Source organism: Oenanthe melanoleuca, chromosome 3 (assembly GCF_029582105.1).
Source record: "Oenanthe melanoleuca isolate GR-GAL-2019-014 chromosome 3, OMel1.0, whole genome shotgun sequence".
In the NCBI taxonomy this organism is placed as follows: Eukaryota; Metazoa; Chordata; class Aves; order Passeriformes; family Muscicapidae; genus Oenanthe; species Oenanthe melanoleuca.
In genome coordinates, this window is record NC_079336.1 from 101,952,288 (window position 1) to 101,974,946 (window position 22,659).

Sequence of the window (22,659 nt, forward strand, 5' to 3'; positions counted from 1 at the left end):
CACATAGTGTGATGGGATGCAAATGTTATGTATGGTATTACTGTAGACACTGTTTGTATTGTAAAAGGAAATGCATAATGCTTTCAATTTCCAGTATTAAAAAAATTGATCTGTACTCAGGCTATCAAAAATATACTGGTGCATATTTTTAATAAAAAAGTAAAGTGTTCCCTTTAGTGTCTGTATTATCACATTTTAGAATGCAAAAGGGGTATTTTAAAATAAATGCAAATAGGAACTCACACAATAGACATTTCTAAATAATGTATGAAAAACCCCTATGTTTGAGGGAACATTCCTTATATTCTGTATTTCAGAAAAACAAGCTGTTGGGACTATTAAAACATGTGCTAGCATTTTACACTCTGCCTGGGGGTCTTTTTGAAGGCTGTGTGGTTTGGAGGTTGAATATCCTCTTATCCTTTGCAGGAATCCTTCCAAAACGTCTGAGCCTGATTAATAAGGTAGTGTGGGAAGTGTCATATAGCAAGTGATGCATGTCATGATTTACTTAAGCACTTTTGAAGGTGAAGGATCTTGGAGCCCAAACCACTTAGCAATGATAACCACCAGGAGTCTCTTGGGAAATAGATTTTGTTAATCATAGAATAGTTTGTTAATCCAAACTCAAAATGCTCCAAGGGAAAAGAAAGACAACATTAGAACAGTTTTCTAAGTGAAAGTGGGTTTTTCAGGCAGTAGAGTTCAGTGGATCCCTGTGAGAGCCAAGATTTCATAAGCAGATGCTTAGGGATAAGTACATGGAAATGAGTTGTTATTCCCTGATCCGTGCTTGTGCTTGTTTGCATCCTGCAAAGAAAAAGAGCCACTATTTAACCCAGACACTGGAATTGCACCAAAAAGGCTTTTGTGTGAGGAAAGATAATCTGCCATAATCAAAGGTGAAACAGGAGAAAGCTAAATTCAAAAACAAGGGAGACACGTTGTCACTTTGCTGAGTCCATTTGGATTTTCAGGGCTTTCCAGCACTGGCCAATTTCTTCTGTTATTAACAGGTATTTCTCACTGGTTCCAGCAGCAGCTGAGAATTTTTATGGATTTCAACAGGACTAATGTTAATACCTTGTGGAGTATTTATGATTGCTCCACCTCATGTATCAGACAGAAACTGTAAAAAGGGATTTTCAAATAAAAAGGGGTTCTGTTACATTTTTTAGTACAAGGTAAAAACAACAAAAGCAGACAATACTGTTTTGTGAAGCAAATCCCAAAATGTGTATTTCCCAGCATAAAACCTAAACACAGAATCAGAGAGACAATAAAATGAGCATTAATCTGGATTATAGTATGTGCCAGTCTAGATGAAATATTTGTATGTCCCCAGTCAGCAAAGAATCTTCATTGTAAACGAACTCACTGTCTCCTTAAAAAGAAAACTGATTTCCTTCAAGAGATCCACGCAGATCTTCTCAGCAAGTCTGCTAGAAAGCAGAAACTACATCCATTTTCTTCACATCCAAAAGAAGCACAAAGCCATTCTTCCATTACTGTTATCTCTCTGCTGCAAGAAATTTGGATCTGAATGATTGGAGTCAAACCTGTTGCGGTAGATGAAGTCAACCTGCTGGATATCCTTCCCTGAATCCAGCTGGACTTCTTTGTTGGGTTGGGAATATTTTTTTGTGTTTCTTTTTTTTAATACTTCCCAGGTTTGGAAAAAAATGAGTTTTCCTTCTTAATTTTTAGATTTATATTTTCTCATTATTGGAAAATTGCTTATTGCTTAACTGAATTTCTCCCTACATGATACAGTATCACATCAGGAAATTTAACTGACCGACTCATTGCAGTGGTTAGCATATTAAATATTGATTTGAGACCTAATGATGGTGCCATTAGTGACTGCAGGGGGTTTACTTCATCTTGTACTAAACTACATTGCATGTTGTGACAAAACATGGTCTTGGTCTCCTGAGTTGTCTCTGAATTTCACATTGCTTGTCAAGGGATAAGAAAATCTCATAGAACTAAGCTTATTATTATTATCATTATTATTATTATTACTATTACTACTATTGTTTTATTTCATGTATGATGCTGCCCATCAGAAGCTTTTGAGCTGGCTTCAGCTGGGTTGTTTCTCTGTTTGACTGCGGGCAGGATCCAAACCATGACATTGACTGTGCCAAAGTAATTTCCGTTGCCTTCTTACGCTTTTCGTATTCCTTGGAGTGTTATTGCTCTCAGCCAAGGGTAAAAGCTGCTGCTAACTCTGATTACTGTTACATCAGTTGTGTCTATTCCTGAGGCCCAGAGTGACTTCCCTTCTTTGTGCTCTGTCCCAGCTGGCCAGCTGGCTGGCAACTCCTCGGTGGAGATGTACCGGCAGGTGCTGCTGTCGGGCTGCCGCTGCGTGGAGCTGGACTGCTGGAAGGGACGCACGGCCGAGGAGGAGCCGGTCATCACGCACGGCTTCACCATGACAACTGAGATCTCCTTCAAGGTACAGCACTGGGGGAGCTGGGCAGGGTTCTTCTGGGCAAAACCATCACATGCATCACTGCCAAGGTGGGAGCGGCAGAAAGGTGCTGGGAGAGGAAATGGCCGAGCAGTGCTGGAAGAGACGGGGTGCAGCGTTTGGTCCTTGTGTGGGGAGAGTTTCCTGGTGCTCATGGCAGTGTGAGGAACAGGGATTATGTGGTGTGATAGCGGTGCCATCTGGGGACTGGGCTCTGTGCCCAGAGCTGTGCTCCTGTGCACATCCCTGCAGCAAATCTCACAGGGAGAGAGCCAGGCAAGGCCACAGGCAGGGCTGAAGGACCAGGCACAGCCACCACAGATGGTTCTGCACAGACAAATGGGGGTGTGAAGGCAATGGGAGGGACAACTGCTGGGCAGCAGTAACCAGCACATGGGTTCACTCCTTTTCTCCTCTCTGCCTGGTCACTGCGAGTGGGACACAAAAGTCCTGAACTCAGACAGGAAGTAGCAGCTGTATCTCAACCATTTGCAAGCCTTTAAATTCCTGTGAGCAGAAAACAGGCTGCTCGTGGCCAGATGGGCAGGCTTCTTGCACAGGACTCAGACATTTGGCATTATATTTTAATAATAAGTGTGTATGCAATGTTATCTCTGATAGTTGGGATCAGACCCAAAGCACTGGAGGGTGAAAAAGAAAAATTAGTATCTTTGGAGACTGTGGAGGGATATTTGTGCCATTCAAGCCCTAAACATGTCATCTTTTATTATTGAATTTCATCTTCCATTTCCTTTTCTACAGTATAAGGTAGAGACCATACCTTTAGCAATAACCTTAAATTGTTATCTTCTTGTTCTTAGAGATGTTTTTGGTCTGAGGTGTTAGAGGAGCAAAACAGAGGTGTTTTCCTGTAGTACTAGGATTGGTAGTCAGTACAGCTTATAATGATACCTCAGGAAATCATTTTTGGAGTGTGAAGAAATAATTCTTCTTCATCTGAGACACTAACTCACCGTGGAAATACATTTCTAGCCTTAGCTGTGCGCAAGAATATGTGGGAGAATGTTTATTACTGACTTTGGTTATGTTCCAGGGATTATGTGTGGCTTCTGTGCCAGCTACAGTTTTGAGACTTTTCACCCATACCTGAACCCTGTTGTTGGGTGGGCTTTTTTGTCTTCCATTGCCTTTCTTTAGAAAAAAAAAAGCAAACAGTTCTGCCACAAAGAGAACACCAAGTTTCACTTGTACCAGAACACTTCTTTTTTTTTCTAGCTTGCTTTCTCTAATTTTTCCCTGATTGAGTTAATCACAGAAACACATAAAACAGCTTTCTTGCACGTTTGTTATTAACTTTCCAGTTATGTTTATGGGAAGGCAATTATGTTTATAGGCGTGGGATTTGATTGCTGGAAGTCCTTTAATTAAGGAAGATGGCTCTCCACTGCTTTGGTCATGAGCAGGAATTTAAAACAAAGTTAATCTGATTTTTAAAAGGATCATTAGCAGGAACAAGGATTATCCCTGGATATTTAGATGTTCAACCCTTGGCATTGTGCTGGCAGGAGAGATGTTGGAAGGTTTTAAAACCTACTCAGGAGTATTTCATCGGTCATTTCAGGGCAGGTGCTTTTTAATCTGCACAGAAAAATGTGAAAAACATTTCAATTTCTTTTCAACACTCAAAGGGTGCTGCTTGGCTGGGGAGGAGCAAAATGGCAGTGAAATAATGTGTCAGAAGTGTGAGAATCAATCCATGCCTTGAATGCTGAATCATTTATAAGTGACCAGAGCACAAGGATTCTGCTCAGTCTGCTGGCTTGCACAGCCTCAGACAGAGTTCCTGAAGTGCAGAGGCAGCAGCACTGTACACTCCCCATCCTTATGTTCCTGGGCTTTTTGGTTCTTGGTTTTCCCCTTGCTTCATGACTCAGAAATCCATAAGGTTTTTCTCAGCTGAGGACTGTGAGCTGCTGCCAGGGTGGGATCCAATAGGGAACAGCCATAACCAGGGAGCTCTGTGTGTGTAACCATGTTTACACCTTGGAGAGCTGCTTCAGGTGAGTCATTCTGCACCTGGAGCCAAGTATGGAACCTGCCAGTCATTTCTCTGACTGTGGAACATTTGCCTTCCCTAAACCATTGTCTGAGCTTTTCATCCTCACATCCCAGCAGTGCAATCTGAATTTTACTCTGCCAGGTTATTTTTCCCAGTCATGCAGGATTCCATCCACTCTTGCAACAGGAAGGTAGCTGAAAAGAAGTGGGCCAGAAGAATGTAGCAGAAGCTCAGCTTTTCTTTTAGGAAGTGGATTTCTTACTGTTATGCTTCTCAGTTGAGCCTCTAAAAGTACAGAAAATGAACAAGAGGAATCCCCAGAGAAAGCCTGTTTAAAATAAATACATCTTTCAGGTTTTAGTCATCCTTATGATTTGGCATGACAGAGACTTATGGGTTCTTAGAAACTCCAGAGTTTGCCAGCATGTGAAAAGTCTTCAGTGCTTTATATGTTCTTCTGGAAGAGAGATTTGTTCCAAGAGGGAAACGTTCCATAATTTGTAACAATGAGTGCATTTATTGTGCACCTCACTAAAATCATCATTATCAAATGACTTTTCTACTGGATTTAGGGTTTCCATTTTCCATAGAGGTGACAGGAAACTTTACAGAAGTTTCCTTTTCTGAGTCCTCTGTTAATTACCACAGAACCAACTTTTAATAGAATAAATATTTCTTCTTTCTTTTGCCTTAAAGGGATTTCCGTCATCAAGAAAAAAAAAAAAAGAGGGAACTAAATGTGAGTCAGAGTAACTAAAGATTTTATGGATACGTGCTTGTGCTGATGATGTTTAGAAGTTCTGCCTTTGTCAGAGCATGTTTATTATAGCACCTGAAAGCCACAGCTGCAGGCATGGAACAACTCCACACCAAAACCAAGCTTTACATTTAAACTATTGATTCTGGCAGACATAAGTCAATTTTTGAGAAATGTGGTGCTTGAAACTCATCAGACATTCTGGAGATTTGATTATAGTTCAGATTGAAAAATTTGGTTGTCGCAATAGCACGTCCAGAGCTTTCTGGGATGTTTAGAAAGGAAAGTCTGATCTCAGGGAATGATTTCAGAGCTTGTCCAGTCTTTTCAGGCTTCAAAGGCTAAAACTCTGCTTCTTTAGAGAGTTAAATTTGTAACTGTGTTTATTTTGATTCTTTAGGAAGTAATAGAAGCTATTGCTGAATGTGCATTTAAGACATCGCCCTTTCCAATCCTCCTTTCCTTTGAAAATCATGTGGATTCGTAAGTAATTACCACATTTTTCTTGTCTGATGTTTCATTTTTTATAAGGGCTAGGCATGGAATTGTGTGCACCTGTGACACAAACAACAGCTCTTACCCAAAAATGAAATTGGGCCTGTTCTTGAAAACCTTCCTGAATCAGAACATTTTGTATGAGAGGGGAAGTTAGATTATGAGAGGGATTTTGTTAACTTTTCTCTCTCAGTATGTCCTGCTGGAATGTAATACTCCAAAGAAAACCAGGAAGTATTTCACCTGCTTGTGACCCTATTCTATGTTATGAACATATTCAGAATTTGATCTCTTCTCTCATGTTAGAAGCAGAGGCAAGAACCAGTGACTTCTAGGACTGCAAAATAGGTGATGTGGATGGCCAGGAACTGTTCATTTCTACCCCAAAAAATAACAGTTTGCATAAGTTTATTACTTTTCTTTTTTTTAGCTACAAGAAAAGGACAATTTTTCTGTGCAAGAAAAGAAAAAATAAATCACAACACGTCTAGCTTTGTCCCAGTGATCTATTTTATTTTTATAGTTCTATTTTTTTTTTTTTACATTAACTTTGGTTTTGAATGCAGAGACCACACGGTTCAAAGACATTGACACATAACATGTGCCTTAATTTGAATTGCCTTTTCCCTTATGAGATTTTTTTGCTATGAAAATATTTCCAACACTTCTGGAGGCAGTTTGGACTTAGAAACTAATTTTTGGGTTTTGTTTTGTTTTTGTTGTTTTGGTTTTTTTCAATGTAAAATAAAAATATTATTGGGGGCAGCTTTGAATGTTTTAATACAAATCAGAAATGATGTTGGCACTTTTGTTTCTGAAAGAGGAAAATGGGAGGGCTAATTGCTTTTCCATTGTTTTAGGGAGAACATTCTTGCCATAAGGGAAGGAATTGGTAGAAGAAGCTATGTAAGAATGTTTTTTAAGAACAGATGTTCTTAAATACTGATTTAAGAATCAGCTATACTGATCAAAAATTATGTTGATCGAAGAATTTAAAATGTGAGCACTGAGCTCTGCTGCCTGTATACATCAGAGTATAAATTTACCTCTTGTGGGCAAATATGTGTTTGCTCTGCTGCATGGTTATGATTCAAGCAGCTACCTCTTAAATCCTGCTTAGTAATTCCTGTCTTCCTCTGAAAGACCACACAGATGTTGTGTTTAATTTCCTTTTCTAATGGCCCTCTCATTTCTTTTTGGTGTACATTGTGTCTCTTTGGAGTTGTACTCACCTACTGCTATAGGTTTGAACTCACAATTGTTCAAATGCAACCTCTGGCCTTCAGGAAAGATCTCAACCATCACTCTTCAATATATTGTATTTTATACTCATTCTTCTGGATTTATTATAGTATACATTCATTCTTGTACTATAAGGTAGAGAAAACACAACAACAGCTAAATTATTTTAATCACAAGGGTTACATTTTTCTTCCTTTAAAGTCACCACGACTTAAATCTTCACTTCCAGGGTGATCTCTTCTATTTTAGGAAGGTAAAGAAGTAAAAAGATTTATGAAATAAACTCCTGTCAGATGTAAGTTATATACAAAAGAGGCTTTAAAATTATAAGGTGAAACGATGTCAGAATTAAAGGTGATGTGACACTGCAGGAATGTGACAGAAAGAGAACAGAGTTCCTGCTGCATTACTCTTACTCACCCATGCCCCATGCCCATTTCTTTCCAGAAACCTCCAGCCATGGAATAAGGAATTAACCTTATGTCTGTTCTCTGATATCCTTTTCTATACATTGCTAAAATACAGGGTTTTAGTTAAGCAAGTTTACAAAACCATGGCCAAATGTTTTCTCTTTCTGAGGCTTTTCTGCTAATGATTATTTTCTGCTCTAGTAAATTATCAAAATCAGTGTGTGTGTTTTCTGATTTTTCTTTGGCTGAAAAGAATTTCTAGTTATGTTACCAACTTCTACAATTACCTCTGAATTCTTTCACTAGTTGCTCGAGAAATCTGCAATTAGTCATGGCACTCAGAGAAAAGTTCATCTAATTTCATGGAATGCTCCTTTTGTCTTTTCATTGATTTGGAATGTTGTTTTTATCCTAGATCTTAAAGCTGGACTTTGCCCTAAATGTTAACAAAAAGTGCCAGTGTTTTTTAGAATTGCTGTCAAGCAAATCCTGTTTCATCAGTTCCTACTTTTAGGGAAACAAACATTTTTTCTGCTTTTAAAGTTGTGAGAGTCGTTTGTGAAATTCTGGTCCCTTAGAAATTTTGGCATTGGCTTAAACAAAAATATGCTTTTAGCCTGTGTTCATGGCTCTTAAACAGACTGCAATTATCAGAGGTAAATAAGTTTCACATTACCACCATAGATATGACAGTGTTAATCACCACTGGACTTAAAATTTTCTTCCTTCTAGTTTATGTTTGTGGGAATATTTTTGACACTTCTTGTCCACCTATGGGAAAAACCACTTTTTAGCGCATTGTGTAAATCATCTCATTTCCTTTCCTTTGATGTTTCCTAGAAGGGCTCCTCTCCAGTATTTTCATAGCACATGAAGGATTTTTATTTTCTTTACTATAACTCCATTATTAGTGTACTTTTTCTTGCCTGTTTGTATGCAATAAAAAGTTAAGAAAAAGAGGCATGCACTTTTAGATGACTTAAAATATTATGTATACCATCATTTCTAGTGAAGTCAAAACATACCCACTGAAAAAAGACGACTACAACAAGCTGTGGTTCTGTAAAAAAAAGCAGGGAAATGCCCTGAAAATGTTGAAAAGACCTCAGGAAGACCTTGACGTTTGAAATGGGGCTTGCAAACTGATAAGCAATCTGCAAATCTGAGAGCAGACACTCTATAATTAGAAATGCACTGATGACATAGCAAAAAGGTTAAGTGGTCCTTGAGCAGTATCCATATAAGATTGCTTCCAAGATTAAATTTAATTACACTTATTCATACTGCTGGTTTCTGGCTGGAATTGTTGCTTCAAATATTAGCAGGATTTTTATCACTTTTTCATCCCACACTTTGAATTATTTTAGACTCTTCTGGGAAGCATCTGTGCCTTTGTCTTATGCAGAAGTTTCTCTGCAGAATTGATAAAAATGTAATGTTAGGAGCAGTAGTTGTGCCAAGGAGCCTCTGTGGTTGACCTTCATAATAGGCATGATACAAACACAGTAAAACAAATTGCAGGCAATGCAATAATGGTAATGAAAAAATTTCTTAATATTCTTTATTTCCATATCTCCAGGTGTCATGTTCCTACTTTTATGTCCCCTTGCCCTGACACATTTTGAGGGCACTTAAAATGAATCTGTGTGCTGCCTGTCAATGTCTGCACAGTGAAAATCATAAAGCAGACAATCAATTTTCACTACAAAGCATGAATGCTGAGAGAATTTCCAGTAACAGACGTGGACCAAGAAATATCTGGGTTTTGACTTCATAACAAAATTGGGGGAACACATTGATTTAGAAAATTTGATGTTTCTGTTGCTCTGATTCATAGTTTTCAAAGAATGGAAAATACAAAGAAACTGGTATTCCAACTTCTTAAAATACTTAAATAGGGATATGTAATCTGCTATTCCTAATGATCTCTTTCTTGCAGCAATACATACAAAGATGTGTATATTAGGGAGAGAGAGAACACAAAGATCTACCACACAGTTAAATGCTGGTACTCCTAAATTTTTTTTATTCCCTCTTAGAAGCTTTTGAAAATATCTGTACGCATAGTCCAGTTCACAAAGACAAGTAATTTTGTAATGTCAAGATTTTCCTCGTTTGGCCTTGTTTACTACCTGAAGGGTTTTTTTGTAGCATTAAAATCCATTAGTTTTTCACATTATTTCCCTACTTTCTGCCTCTGGGATGCAGTGACATTGGAATTTATATGCTGAACCAACATAATGTTGCATTACATTTTTCTTGTTTGCAAAAATGAAAGTTCTCACTGTGCTCTCTTTGAGGTAAACATGTAATTAAACACAGAAGATCAGAAGAATTTGTTCTAGCTGTGGTAGGGGCTGGGAATTTATTACATTTAACTCTTGCTTTTTATTTTTTGGATTCCTATGTAGAGTTCTTTTTGGAGTTGTGCCCATTTAAGGATGATGATGTCACATCTAATCACTACAGTTTCAATAAATGCACTCTTTTGATTCAAGGAGTTGTCCTTTGAACTTTCTAGGTCCTGAGTATGGATCTGTTAAAATCATACACTGGTGGAAAAGACTGAAATAAAACTCACTCTAATGAACCCTGGATTATGGCACGTGCACACTCTGCTGGAGTGGTGCCTTTATTTCCCTTGGTAGCTGAGGGTTGGAAATATCAAACACAATGTCCCCTGATCTGTTCTTCCATCACCTTCTCCCATGTGGGTTCTTCGTTCTGCTGCCTTGCTTGTCTTCAGCTTTATTTTCCATCCTCAGCTAAAAGTGCCTTTTAGCTTCTGTGCAGAATTGGCTGCATGCAAAACACTGCATTCATGGAGCACTGTTGGGATTTAAAGTGCATGCAGCTCTTGCTTTGGGGAATAATTTAAAGCCTCCTCACAGTATTTTTTGTCAGTGACTGAGCTAATGACTGCATCACCCCCTATCTGCTTCCAGGAGTGGCCAGGATGCTGATCCCAGGGAAATTACATTTTCTGATGGAAATGCCATTTGGCTACCCAGCCTTTTTCTCAGCTCTGGTTTGGCCACGCTGACTGTGGGAGTTGGTAACCACTGACCAGCTGGGCACAGCCAGGGTTGAACTCCTGGTTTGCAAGAAAAAAATGAGCATTTTCTTTTCTTTTCTTTTTTTCTCTCTATACTCAGCTCTATTTTGTCATGAAAAGTAGCTCCATGGTAACATAACGGCTTATAGCATCCCTGTCTCTTGCATGATATGCAGATCCTAATTAACAGGAGCTGAGGAAGTTATATTAAGCCATGTAAACCTGTCCTTTAATCGAGACTTCCCAACAGTGTGTCAAAAAAGGAAACTTTGAAAGATGCCTCAGCTCAGATGCTACGCATTTTAAACAGGCACATGTAACAAAAATCCTCCGTTTTCTAAAATTAGAGAGTGACTGTGGTACTGAGCTGCATTTTGAGATGATTGGAGTAATGTTTCTGAGCCATAAAACCTATCTTCAGTCCTAAAACATCTACCACTGATTTGCAGGAATTGTTTCATCTTTTGGCTGCACTTTGGGAAAATTGTTTATAAGTAGAGTTTGCTGAGGTTCACTTCGCTTACAGAGGATGTGAAAACTGCTGCAGTGCAAGAAAAATGTCAGGCATATGTATAAAGTAACATGAGGGGGAAAATATTTAAATTTTGAATAAAAGTATTGTCTGAAAGAGGCAAATTCATGTTATGGTTGTTTCATTCCATTGACTTATGCCTTTACTTTGTGTATGTTCCCTTTTATAAATTCCAGCAGAGGAGTTGAAATAATTGCATGATATATGTAGGTCTCACTGAAAATTCACAGCTGTTGGATCAGGAAATTATATCTAGTTTAGGGCTATTAGGTAATCCATTAATGCTGCTTTCACTCTGGAGCATTAGTAGGACTCATTTCATTCTTTCTTTTCTTCCCTTCAGCCCTAAACAGCAGGCAAAAATGGCAGAGTACTGCAGATTAATATTTGGAGATGCACTGCTTATGGACCCATTGGAAAAATACCCGGTAATGTGCCTTGGTCATCACAAATGTCTGTGTGAAGTTTTATTTAAGTGTTTCATTCTTCATATAAAGCCCTTCAGTCTTAAGGAGGGAGTTAAGCAGCGTGAGCTGTTGGTGACTTAAGCATCATTTCTGATGCAGAGATTGCCCTGATGCAGTGAATTGTGATCTTTTAAATGCAGTTGATCCTCATAGCTGCCATTTTAAAACATAGACTCTCATGTCTGAGCTAATACTGATTTTGGTTATTACTGCAGACATTTCATAAAGCATTTTTCTTCTTAAGTGCCCTCAGTAGCCCTGTTTCATTTAATGTTGACATTGCCTCTTGTGCAAAATCCATTTCATTTTAACAGGGTTTACAGAGGTTACAGAACTGTCCTGGACCATGTGGTCCCTAAGAAACTGCCAAACAAGTTTATTGTTTCTTCTGCTGTTCTAACAAATCTCTCCTCTTTCTAGCTGGAAGCTGGGGTTCCTCTCCCAAGCCCTATGGATTTAATGTACAAAATCCTAGTGAAGAATAAGAAGAAGTCTCATAAATCAGCAGATGGGAGTGCAAAGAAGAAGCTGTCGGAGCAAGCTTCCAACACTTGCAGTGATACATCCAGTATGTTTGAGCCTTCCTCCCCTGGAGCAGGTAGGATATTCTTCTCCCTCAAGCACAAATTCTTAATTACAGCTCCAATCCCATCCATTTGCAGTGCTCTAGCAAGGTGCAAGGTGCACCAGAGTGAGTTACTGAGCAGGAAACAGCACTAAAGTGTCATTGATCCTGGAGTCTGTTCTGTGGGGGCTCCAGCCAAGGAATTCTCATGGAATGACCCAGGGCTCACTGATGTGTGCTAACATTTCTCTGCACTGCTTATTAAGGACAGGGAGCTGCCAACTCCTCCACCCTTGGCTGCCTTTCCTGTGTGCCCAAGCCCAAAATCAAATATAAATGTTTTCTTTTCCTTGTTGCTTCTGGCCTGTGCCTGCCATTGTTTGGTGCCCTTTCAGACAGAGCCCATTGCACAGGAGAGCTGCAGAGCATCTGCAGTGCCCCAGGGTTTAAAATAAAGGGATGAGATCCCTGTTCCTCAGGCAGGGAAGGCTCAACCTGCTCTTGTCCTGCATTAGTTGGGTACATGTCATGGACCTCTGTTTAAAGTGCTATAAGGTGTTCTTCTGTTCCAGACATGGAAACAGACAAAAATAATCAAGTCTCTGTATCCTGATTTCCAGCCCAGTGTCTGTTCCCTGCACTGGGATTTCTTCTCCTATCAAGACTGAAATTTTGTGTTCCTGTAAGCACAGACATCTATGCTCCAGCAGTAGAAAACTTACAGAGTAAATTGAAAGCTTTGCTGAAATATAAGTTCATTGTCATTTGCCATTTAAAACTTTTCCCCATTGTTTTTAGTTTTTTCTAAACTCTGATTAACTGAGGTGAAAATTTTCATGCTGGCAGTTTGCCCTAAGCTGAATTAACAAGAAAGAAATCCTGCTTCATTTGCGGGTAACATTGTTTATCCTATTAGCAGCAAAGAAAGAGTTTCCAACTGTTGTTTTTAAGAAACCATGAAAAGGGCATGCTTTGAATTTCAAAGGAAGATTCATCCTGGTGTCAGGGATGACTTAATACTATTTTCTTGACTTGCTTTAGGCAAGTCCCAAGCAGGAGAAAAAAGAAGTGTGTGTTCCAGCTGCCTTCTTTCCAGCATTTGAAAACAATCCTAACAATCCTATCCAGCATTTCTAACTCTCCATTTTTGTTAGCAGCACATGGTGAGGACAGTGGCAAAGAACACAGCCTTGGCTTTCTGAGGGGCTGGGCTGCAGAGGGGGCAACAGCTTTGTCTTTCAGGAGCCTCTCTAGGAGCTTTTCTAGGAAGAGACCCAGGCTGTGAATAAAGATGATGATGATGATGTGAGGCAGAAGGGTCAGTCCCATAATAAGGTGTATAATTTTACAAATTAACTATTTTGCCTGTATTACCTCTGTAACAGCCTCTGGTTATGAAGATGAGCATTTACAAATTAGAAAATGCTGGAACTGAGACTGCAAGATTGCTGTGGTCACTTGGTTCATCCGTGACTGCCAAAACACATTGCTTGTGGTTCTTGTGTCAGCCTCTGTTTCTCCTTTAGGGTTTGTGCCTCTTTCTGAGAATGCAATTAGTCAATATTTTTCCTCTCTCTGTCATTCAATACTTGATCTTACATAGAGCATCCTCAGTGAGTTTCTGTGGGGGTATCCAGGCTGCCTGTGAGCTCCTGACAAACAGCAGTGAATTTATCTGAACGATACCTGTGGGAAGTGCAATAATATTAAACCAATTTTATCTAAGGACAGACGAATCTGACAGAACTTAAGAACACTTTAGGGATGAGTGATGAGGAACACCCAGAATGTCATTTTTCTAGAGTACTTTGAATTTTTAAGTATTCAGAGCTCCAGAGATTACAGCTACAGCTTAGAGCTATGAGAATGCAGCATTTCTGTAAAACAAGTGCCAGTTTTTCTGTCTGTGGACAGTTAAAAAAATTATTCATCATTTTATAAGAACATTGTGGTAGTGAAGAATTTCCACATGGCAGAGCCCAAGAGTCGCTATGACACTCTTCTTCTCACATCTCCATATTGGCAATGTGTCATCCTGGAGCTCTGCAATCCTTGTGCTCATCTGCATCCAATAGCTGTTTCTTTCTGGAGTAATGCAATTAATGAGAAGCCTGATTCTTAGCATTTATCAACATTAAGTGTTTCAATACTCCAACCTTAATATAATCTTTACATTTAGCAACTTGGATATATTATGCAAACTACTCTATTGGGTTGTTTAGCTCCTGTCAGAATTGCTGCTGATCTCCAGGAGAAAGTTGTGCTGATTTAGCCTTATGGAGATTCTAAATGAGTTTTTTCCCAGCAGTGCAAAAAAAGTGGAAATTCATACTGGAGTTGATATCAAGATTCGTTGTGTCTTACACTGCTTGAGGTCATATTTAAACCCATGTAAAGCCATGTTTTTGATGTGTTATAAGTGTATGAAAGAGTAGCAATAATTAAAGAAAGGGTTCTGAGCTTTGTAGGATGCCTTGCAGGATGCCCATGAAACTGATGTAGTCAGTTCAACACATGCCAGTGGAAAAAACTTTTTGTGAAAGAAGAGCAAAGCTGACAAAGCAGAAGAATTTCTGAGACAAACCTTGCGAGATAGATTGCAGTTGTGGTAAACAAGCATTTTAGGCCTGGCAGGTCTTGCACAATGAACAGAAGTAAGCAAGCAAGATTTCCAAAGAAGTTCTCTCACAGTGCAGAAGAAGCAGTGGCAGTTCTGCAGGGATGTGCATTTTACCAAAAGCAGGCCCATTCTGAAAGGAGCTAAAACTTGGTAATGGAGCAGGATTTAAATATTGTTAAAAAAGCCAATTGTTAGTTCCTCACTGATAGGATGATGGTTTTGTCAGAGCAGTGGGTGCTGCAAGGAAGGAGTCATGGAAGACAGAGAGACAGGGCAGAATTGTCTCCATGGTTTCATGATGCATAAATGGAAAACTGGCTAAAACGTTTTAGGCTCAATGTATGCAACTGCTGCTAATGCCAGCTGAGACCGTGGCCCATTGTTACAAAGCAAAATGGTTTATCAAACTGAGCAAAGTTTATTTTTCCCTTTTTAAAAATCAGCAAGTGCTGATGTACAGTTGAAGAAAACCCGACAGTTGATTGCCCCCTGGGGTCCTGGTGACTGCCCAAATGCTGCAGAGTTAACAAGCTGCACCAGCAAGTACCACATTCATTATTCATCCTGGCCATTGTTTTGAGAGGGTCTGAGAAAGCAGATTATCAGATTCTTCTGAATTTCAAGCACTGTCTAACCTTTGGCTTTATTAGGCTCTCAGTATCTGTCAGGATGATGAGAATGGATGATGTTTAGCCCATTGCTTCCTCAACCCAGGGATTTGGCTTGTCATACCCAGCTCTACTGTTCATCCTCCAGTCAGTATTACTGTGTTGAGCCCCCCTACCCATTAGCTGGGGTTCAGCCTCATTTGTCCACTTGTTATTTTTCCCAAGGAGCACATTTATATCTCCTCCACACTGCCCCACTCACCAGGGACAGCTCCTTGAAAACATCCTTCAAACTGCCCTGTTATTTTACTAGAGTTTCCTGTGCCCTTCTGCCTGTGAGTTTGGCAGTATCTGTGTTTTAACATGTGGTAGGGAGCAGAGTCCTCTGATTTCTCAATATTCTTCTGTCTGCCTCTGTCCATGGGCTTTTGCTGGGCTTCCTTGGAGAAGGACTCTATTTTCACTGTATTTGTGTGCCACGGAGCACTGAAGAGGTCCTGTGCTGGCCTGGGTTTGCAATCCCATCTAAACGCAGATAGTGATGATGGTATTACAGATAATTGTCCCTTAGACACCCTCAGGGTGCCTTTGTGTCCCTGCCATGAATCAGGGAGGGAGGGCTGAGTATGAGCACTGGGGGAAAGGCAGTGCAGACGAACCACACCTCCTGAAACACTCATTTTGATTCCATGCTGGCGGTCCTGTGTGTTACTTGTCCTGGTTTTGCTGTCTGATGCAGAACTAGAAAATGAGATTTGATCTCCTTGGGAGTATTTGTGTTAAATGTTTTTAAATAAACAAACTGTGCATTGTGTACTTTCCTCTCTGGACACTTCCAGCAAGAACAGGCTATCATGTACCTCTTATCTCACAAGTGCAAGCTGGCCAAAATCTGCCCACCTCCCCCTTCTTGTGCTCTATGCAAAGGGTTATTTTGCCAGTCTGGTTAAATCAATTGAGAGCTCCCCATCCAAAGATTGTCAGTGCAAATCCTGTGAGAGCTTAGCTGGCTCTCTGCATTGTGCTGAGGCTCCTTGAGCCATCCCTTGAGCCTGTTGAGCAATCATGTTATTTTCTTCAATGAAATGTTCAGGAAGAAATGTGTTGATGAATAAAAGCCTGACATTTCAACATCTGCATCTGGAAGGAAATGCAGGGTGGGTAGTCATCGTTGGGTTGGGAAAGGCACACTCATGTGCTCTCTGTGCTCACAGGGGGCCCACTGGGTCTGCTGGAGCAAAGAGGAGTTTATTGACTCATTGGGCTTGGGATTAGGCCCCAGATTGACAGGAGGAACTGAGAGTGAATTACCAGTCTCTGGAGAATTTGGGAATGCTGCACAGTAGTTAGATTTTTGTGCTGCCACTGCTGAAGAAAGCTGGAAGGTTTGTGGAATAAAATGTTCAGGGAAAGCTGTCACTCTTACCGGTGTGAATAGGTGACTGCAGAATAAGTAAATCTTCCTTTCCAGAGTCTTCAGATGTTTGGGGTTCTTTTTTATGATATCCAGGCCCACAGGAGGAGTTTCTAAAGGCAAAGATAAGCTTGATATTCCTTAATGGATTCATTTCTGAAGCAACCAATCAAAACATTTTGAAGGCGAGGGGAGGCCTTCATTAATTAACATTAAAGAATTTACATCTTGCCCGTGGAAATTTGATAAGTGCACTGCAGTTGGGAGCAAGCAATAAATGTGTTTTATTTGGTCCCATTTACTCGGAGTTTGCAGGGAAAGGATGAGCCTTAGGCATCTCCTGCCATTGTTTGGTTTGCACTGCCCTCAGCTGGCTCAGCTTAGCTCTGCTCCAGAGCCCTGACAGGCACCCCAAAGTGCTCTGCCAGGGGAATTGGTGTGGAACTGGGAACAAACTCCTGCAGTTTGGCTTCTGTGCCAGACCCTCCAGCTGTGCTGCCTCAGTGCAGGGGCTGTGACATGGCCAGAGCAGATGGATTCTGCTCAGCAGCCCTCGGTAGCACAGCACAGCAGAAGCTCATGGATTTTCATCAGGATTTCTTCACTCCATGCAGGCTGTTGCTTCCCAGAATGGGACCCTGGAGGTCCTGCATGGACCCTGCAACAGCAGGAGTTTGAACTCACATCTCCAAACCCTGGGGCTGTGTCCCAAACTCGGGAATATCTCTCAGAGCAGTCTGTGAAACTCTACCCACACACTGAGCACACTGCACTCTTCTCTCAGTGCTGATTGCCAATGAATAAGCATCGAGCAGCTGCAAAGGAAGAGTTCTTGTTTGGTTGGGCAATAAGAATTTAAATCAATGCTGAAGATGGATGAGTCCCTCGAGAGCAGTGTGTGATTGGTGCTGTGACAAAAAGCACATGTACAGTGCAGGCTGCTCCGAGCACTGATACTTGCAAATCTTCCTTGAATTTGTCACTGTAATTGTGACTGTTGCCTCAGCCAGTAATTATCTTCTGCTTGGAACTTTTCAGGGGAAGCAGACATGGAGAGTGACGATGATGATGACTATGACGATGACTGTAAGAAGTCGTCGATGGATGAAGTAAGGGCGGAGATGTGTTTTGGGGGATTGGGTCGGCTCCTGTGGCTGCGGGTTGGTGCGTGTTACCAGGAGTGGAGCTGCCATCCAGTGGAGAAAGGGAGGCACAGCACCAGCTTTTCCAAGTTGGTTGTTGGTTGGTTTGGAAGCACATCTTAGCTTTGTTTGTTTATACTTCTGTTTTCTCAAGATTAAGAACAAACAGCACCACAGCAGATCTGTTTCAGGCAGCTGCCTATGGTATGTTTAGCATTGTTGGATGAAAAACTTGACATAAAAAACTTAGAGCTTTATTATTTATCCAAGAGTACTGATAAATGTGAGCACTGTGCATGGGTAGAGGTGATGCAGTCCTTGCCTAGGAGCCACATAAAACAAACGAGTACAGCATCAGTTTAATGTAAAGATTTACATTTTGTTCTTTCCTATGTGACATTCCCTACATGAAGCATTGCCTTCTCTAGCCAGGGGCAGTGAAAGACACCACAACTGATAGAAAAGTGGGCTTTAGCATTTGTGGCCTCTGATGGGCAGACCAAACTGCAGCATTTTCCCTTCTCTTCCCTAGGGTACTGCTGGAAGTGAGGCTATGGCCACAGAAGAGATGTCTAACCTGGTAAACTACATTCAGCCTGTGAAGTTTGAGTCATTTGAAGTATCAAAAAGTGAGTAAGAAACATCTTATATTTAAAATTACCTGGCAAGTGTTTGGCAGAGTTCTGCAGAAATGCTGCTTGGCTTCCTCTCAGTCAGATACAGGAACACGGACAGAAAATGTTCCCTTGGTATCCAGCCAAATAAATCCATTTGTGTTTTGAAACCTCTTTTAGTCTAAATGTCCAACTTCATCAACAGTAAACATGCTGACATTTCAGAAAGTTTTGAAAATTATGTGCTTACATTCTATTTGTTGTCCATGACTAAAGAGTAACTTAAGCAGTTTGAGAAAGGTGGTCATAAATATTCCTACTTTTATTTTGCTCTGGTGCTTCTACAGAAGATTCAGGACAAGCAGAGTCTGCTCTTCCCCACATGCAAATTTGCTGCCTCTGTGTGTTGTAAAGAAAGGGCCATAATTTCACCCCCTGCTGGCTTTTACAGAAGATGCCTTGCTAGGAATGCACTCAGTGGCATCCTCAGTAAACACTGCAGCATCTCTGCCTTCCTTGATGCACACCCCCCCACTGTTTGCCTGCCCTTTTTCACTTTGTTTTGACAGTTTTTAATGTGCTTTTGGAGCTTTTTAGTTAAAGAAGTGTACAGCATTTTAATTTATTCCGGATTTGTGGTGTCCTTGGCAGAGGACAGGTAATTCTTGCTTAAGTCCATGTCTCTATACAAGATTTGGCATTTACTTGTGATGAATAATAAACATGTAAGAAGTTCCCAACTGTTCATTTGTATGTGGGTATTTATACAGATACCACACATGAGCAGTCACAGAATCATGCAGGGAGCTGTGCTTGTTCCCTGTAGTAGTGTCCCTTTGGGTGTTTATAATCTCCTCCAGCTCTAATGAGAGTTACAAGAACACAGTGGGAAGGAGATGTGCCTTCTGGAAAGGAAGCCATGTGAATCCTAGCACTACAAGTTGATGCAGCTGTTATAAAATTGTCTCATGTAGGGATTTTTTTTTTCTATCCACATGCCTTTGCCTTTCTGAGTTTTGTTTTCTGTAAAGATCTGCTGCTGTCCAGATTTTTCTCCTAAGTCCTGATGTGACCTTTGATCAATAATAGTTTCAGTGAAAACCTGTTGTTAAGGAATTAAATTGTTGATGTTTGTGTCCAAAATATCATTATGTGATAAATATGACCCTAGGTGGTAAATGTTGCTGGCTGGCTAAAGAACGACTTGGGTGTTCTGGTCTTAGTTTTGGCCTGGACTCACTGCTGGATCTTCATTAAATGAGCTGAATAAAGAAAGAATTCAATGAGGATTGCTTTTCAATATGCTGTCTATCCAGCTGTTTCCCAAAAATTTTACTTTTGTTCTCTTGACCTCACCTTCTTAAACATAGAGATCCATACTTGTCTTTTATACAGTTTTATAGTTTCAATGTTACGTCACTTTCCTAATTTATTATTTTTTATCCAGAGTTTGTTTGGATTTGTGATCCAGACCTCTGTGGTGATAACAGTACCTCACCACTTCTGTCATTCACACATTGGTCTTGCATCCAAGTTGGTAACAGAAATGTTGAATAGCAGTGGATCTGTACTAGTTTCCTGATTGCCCTCACCAGGAAGGTTCCCTCTTCTCTGGCAGCAAGTAGCTGTAACTGTATTTTTCCATGTTTTTCAGACAATTTTCAATGAGTTATTTGTTCATTCTGCAGTAATTTGCTCCTGATAAGATAGCACAGTGTAATGTATCACAAGAGAGAAATGTGTCTCCTGCACAGTCTTTTCTTCAAAGGGCAGGTCCCTTAATCCTCTCCAGATACTACAAGGAAATAATTGTTCTTATTTTAATTACAAGTCTGATTAAGCTCTGGACAGTTGGTAACCAAATCCTTTAACAGCTACCAGCTCTGGTTTCCTACAAATACTCTACTTACAGACAAGGCTGACAAGGAAATAAGAGTTTATTACTACAAGAAATCCTAGCACCTACATTCTAAATAGGATAAAACCTGTATATGTGTATTGCTAGTGCCATGCCATCAGTAGGGGGGTAACTGGAATAAGAATAATCTCAGTGTCCTTATGAGAAGCTGAGGTGGATGTAAGCCAGCTGGAGAAAGAAAGGATATTGTGTGTTAGAAAGGAAGAGGGAGTGGTAGGAGAGCAGCCTTTAGGGAGTAACAGGAATTTTTCACCATTAGGAGATAACATGTGAATAACAGCAGTAGCATGATGGTTGCTGATTAGAAATAGGGACCACCATAAAGGGTGAGTCCCAGCTCTCCTAGAGGCACAGAATTACTTTTGGAAACCCATGTTCATCCTCTGACTCTTCAGCACAGGCTGAGAATGGTTTGTAGTTCCCAGGCTGGCAGCACATTTTCCTCTCACAGTGACCCAAACAATCCAGTTCCACATTTCTTTGGATCCACTGCTTCCTTTTTGGCTCCCTAGGAGGACAGTGCCCACCTGTTTCTGTCCTGCTCCTCTGTGCTTTTGCTCGGTTTTGTGCCTCCCCTGCAGCTTCGCAGTTTGGCTTAGGGAGCCGGCCAGCCCTGCCTCCTGGCTGTCCCCAATTGCTGCAGCACAGTTACAGTCCTTCCTGAACCTGCATGGGACCAGGCCTTTTCTCTGCCTTGTTTGCTTTCAATAAAGTGGTGAGGCTGGAGAGATCTTGCTCCAGTGCAGGCACTGATCCCCTCATTTTTAAACACAGCAGTGCTGAGTGAGTTAATGGATTTGACCTCCAGGGCTGTGGCCCTTCGAGGCAACTACACAGCAGATTGGGATGAAGTGGGAAGCTGTTAGTTTACAGAAATCCTTACCCCTGAACAGAAGTAAAGGTACTGAAGCTAGCAGGGTCTTGGCTTGGGCTCTCTGCTGCATCCTGATGCCTTGGGTGCATTAAAAGGCTGTGCTTACATCAGGCAAAGGTGAGTGACAAGTGATGCACAAATTAATGTTTACTCCTCCTGCTCAGATGTGGAGGAGGAGCTGTTCACCACTGGCAGATCAGACAGTTTGACCAAATTAAAGAGATCATAAAAGCCCAATCTCAGTTGGTGATTAGGTCTGAATCCCTGCTGGGACACAGGAGTGCACCTTCAGGGATGGTTGGGTGGTGGTGTGTTGTGGCTTTGACAGCTGTGACCTTGCCCCTGATGTACCAAAAGCCACTGCAGACATTAATCTGATATGGACAGCAGTTATTGCAGCTCCAGGTGGTTCCCACCCCTCACATCAGCCTGCAAAGGCAAGCCAGAGATCCAGCAGTGCCCAGGGCAAGCTGCTGCAGCACCTCTGTGTCACAGATGTGATCTCTGGGCTCACCCTCTCAAGTCCATCCACGTGGTGTTCTGCCCCCAGTGCTGCCTGCAGCTGGTCCAGCATGAACCTCGGGCAGCACCAGTGCCCTTAGTTTGGGCAGTGCTGATGTGAGTGCAGGTGGAGCTCTGAGTGTGTGCAGAGCAAGGTCACTGCTGTCAGCAAATGTGTGTAAATTCCTTGGGATCAGGGTGAAAAGAGCTGGTGAGCCTTAGGTGGGATGAGGGGACTGGGATTAAACCACACAAGTTCATGCTGTAACCTGTCACTGGTTTTGTCTCCCCTCCAAACCTGCAGAACGCAACAAAAGCTTTGAAATGTCTTCCTTTGTGGAAACCAAAGGGCTTGAGCAACTTACAAAGTCTCCTGTGGAATTTGTGGAGTATCCTTGACTTCCAGAAAGCAGCTTCCTAAGTCTTTCTATGTCTGAGATCTGCTACAGAGCTTTATTGGAATTCAGAGACAGGAGCTGGGGAAATAAGGAACTCAAATGAAATTTGTAGATTTGACTGTCTTTCTAAATGAATTAATTGGCCTGAGTTCTGATGAGCTAATTTAAAAACTGGCATGAGTCCTCGTGCTGTGGGCTAGGACTAGAGGGAATAGGCATAAATGACATATTGAAGACCTAATTCTTTATATTCTGATTGTTAAATTTATCATCCTATATGGAGTGGTAAGAGTTATGGTGAGCAAATTGTCAAAAAGTGGCTGACTTTTTTGCAAAGTCATGTGAGAATGCTTGCTTTCCCATCATACCTATACTGATTTATTGCCACACACTTTTTTTTTTTTTTTTTTTTTTTTTTTTTGTAACTTCTAAAGAAATACCAAGAAACATTCTGGTTAGACCTTTTGACATTTCTGAATATCTCTCCTCAGGGCTGCAGTTCAGAATGAATGAGGTAAAATAGATAAACAGATAAAACAGTGCCTCAA

The 22,659-nt window shown here is 40.9% G+C and overlaps 1 protein-coding gene across 2 annotated transcripts in view; it reads left to right on the top strand.

The window, feature by feature from the left end:
• Window positions 1-22,659, top strand: part of PLCB1 (phospholipase C beta 1) — a 332,313-nt gene that overhangs the window by 232,752 nt on the left and 76,902 nt on the right. For both annotated transcript variants that reach the window (XM_056486829.1, XM_056486830.1), the window contains exons 11-17: window positions 2,307-2,464; window positions 5,657-5,739; window positions 11,334-11,418; window positions 11,878-12,055; window positions 17,703-17,773; window positions 18,339-18,435; window positions 22,018-22,102. In XM_056486829.1, coding sequence (XP_056342804.1) covers window positions 2,307-2,464; window positions 5,657-5,739; window positions 11,334-11,418; window positions 11,878-12,055; window positions 17,703-17,773; window positions 18,339-18,435; window positions 22,018-22,102 — 757 coding nt within the window. The remainder of the gene's footprint in view (window positions 1-2,306; window positions 2,465-5,656; window positions 5,740-11,333; window positions 11,419-11,877; window positions 12,056-17,702; window positions 17,774-18,338; window positions 18,436-22,017; window positions 22,103-22,659) is intronic.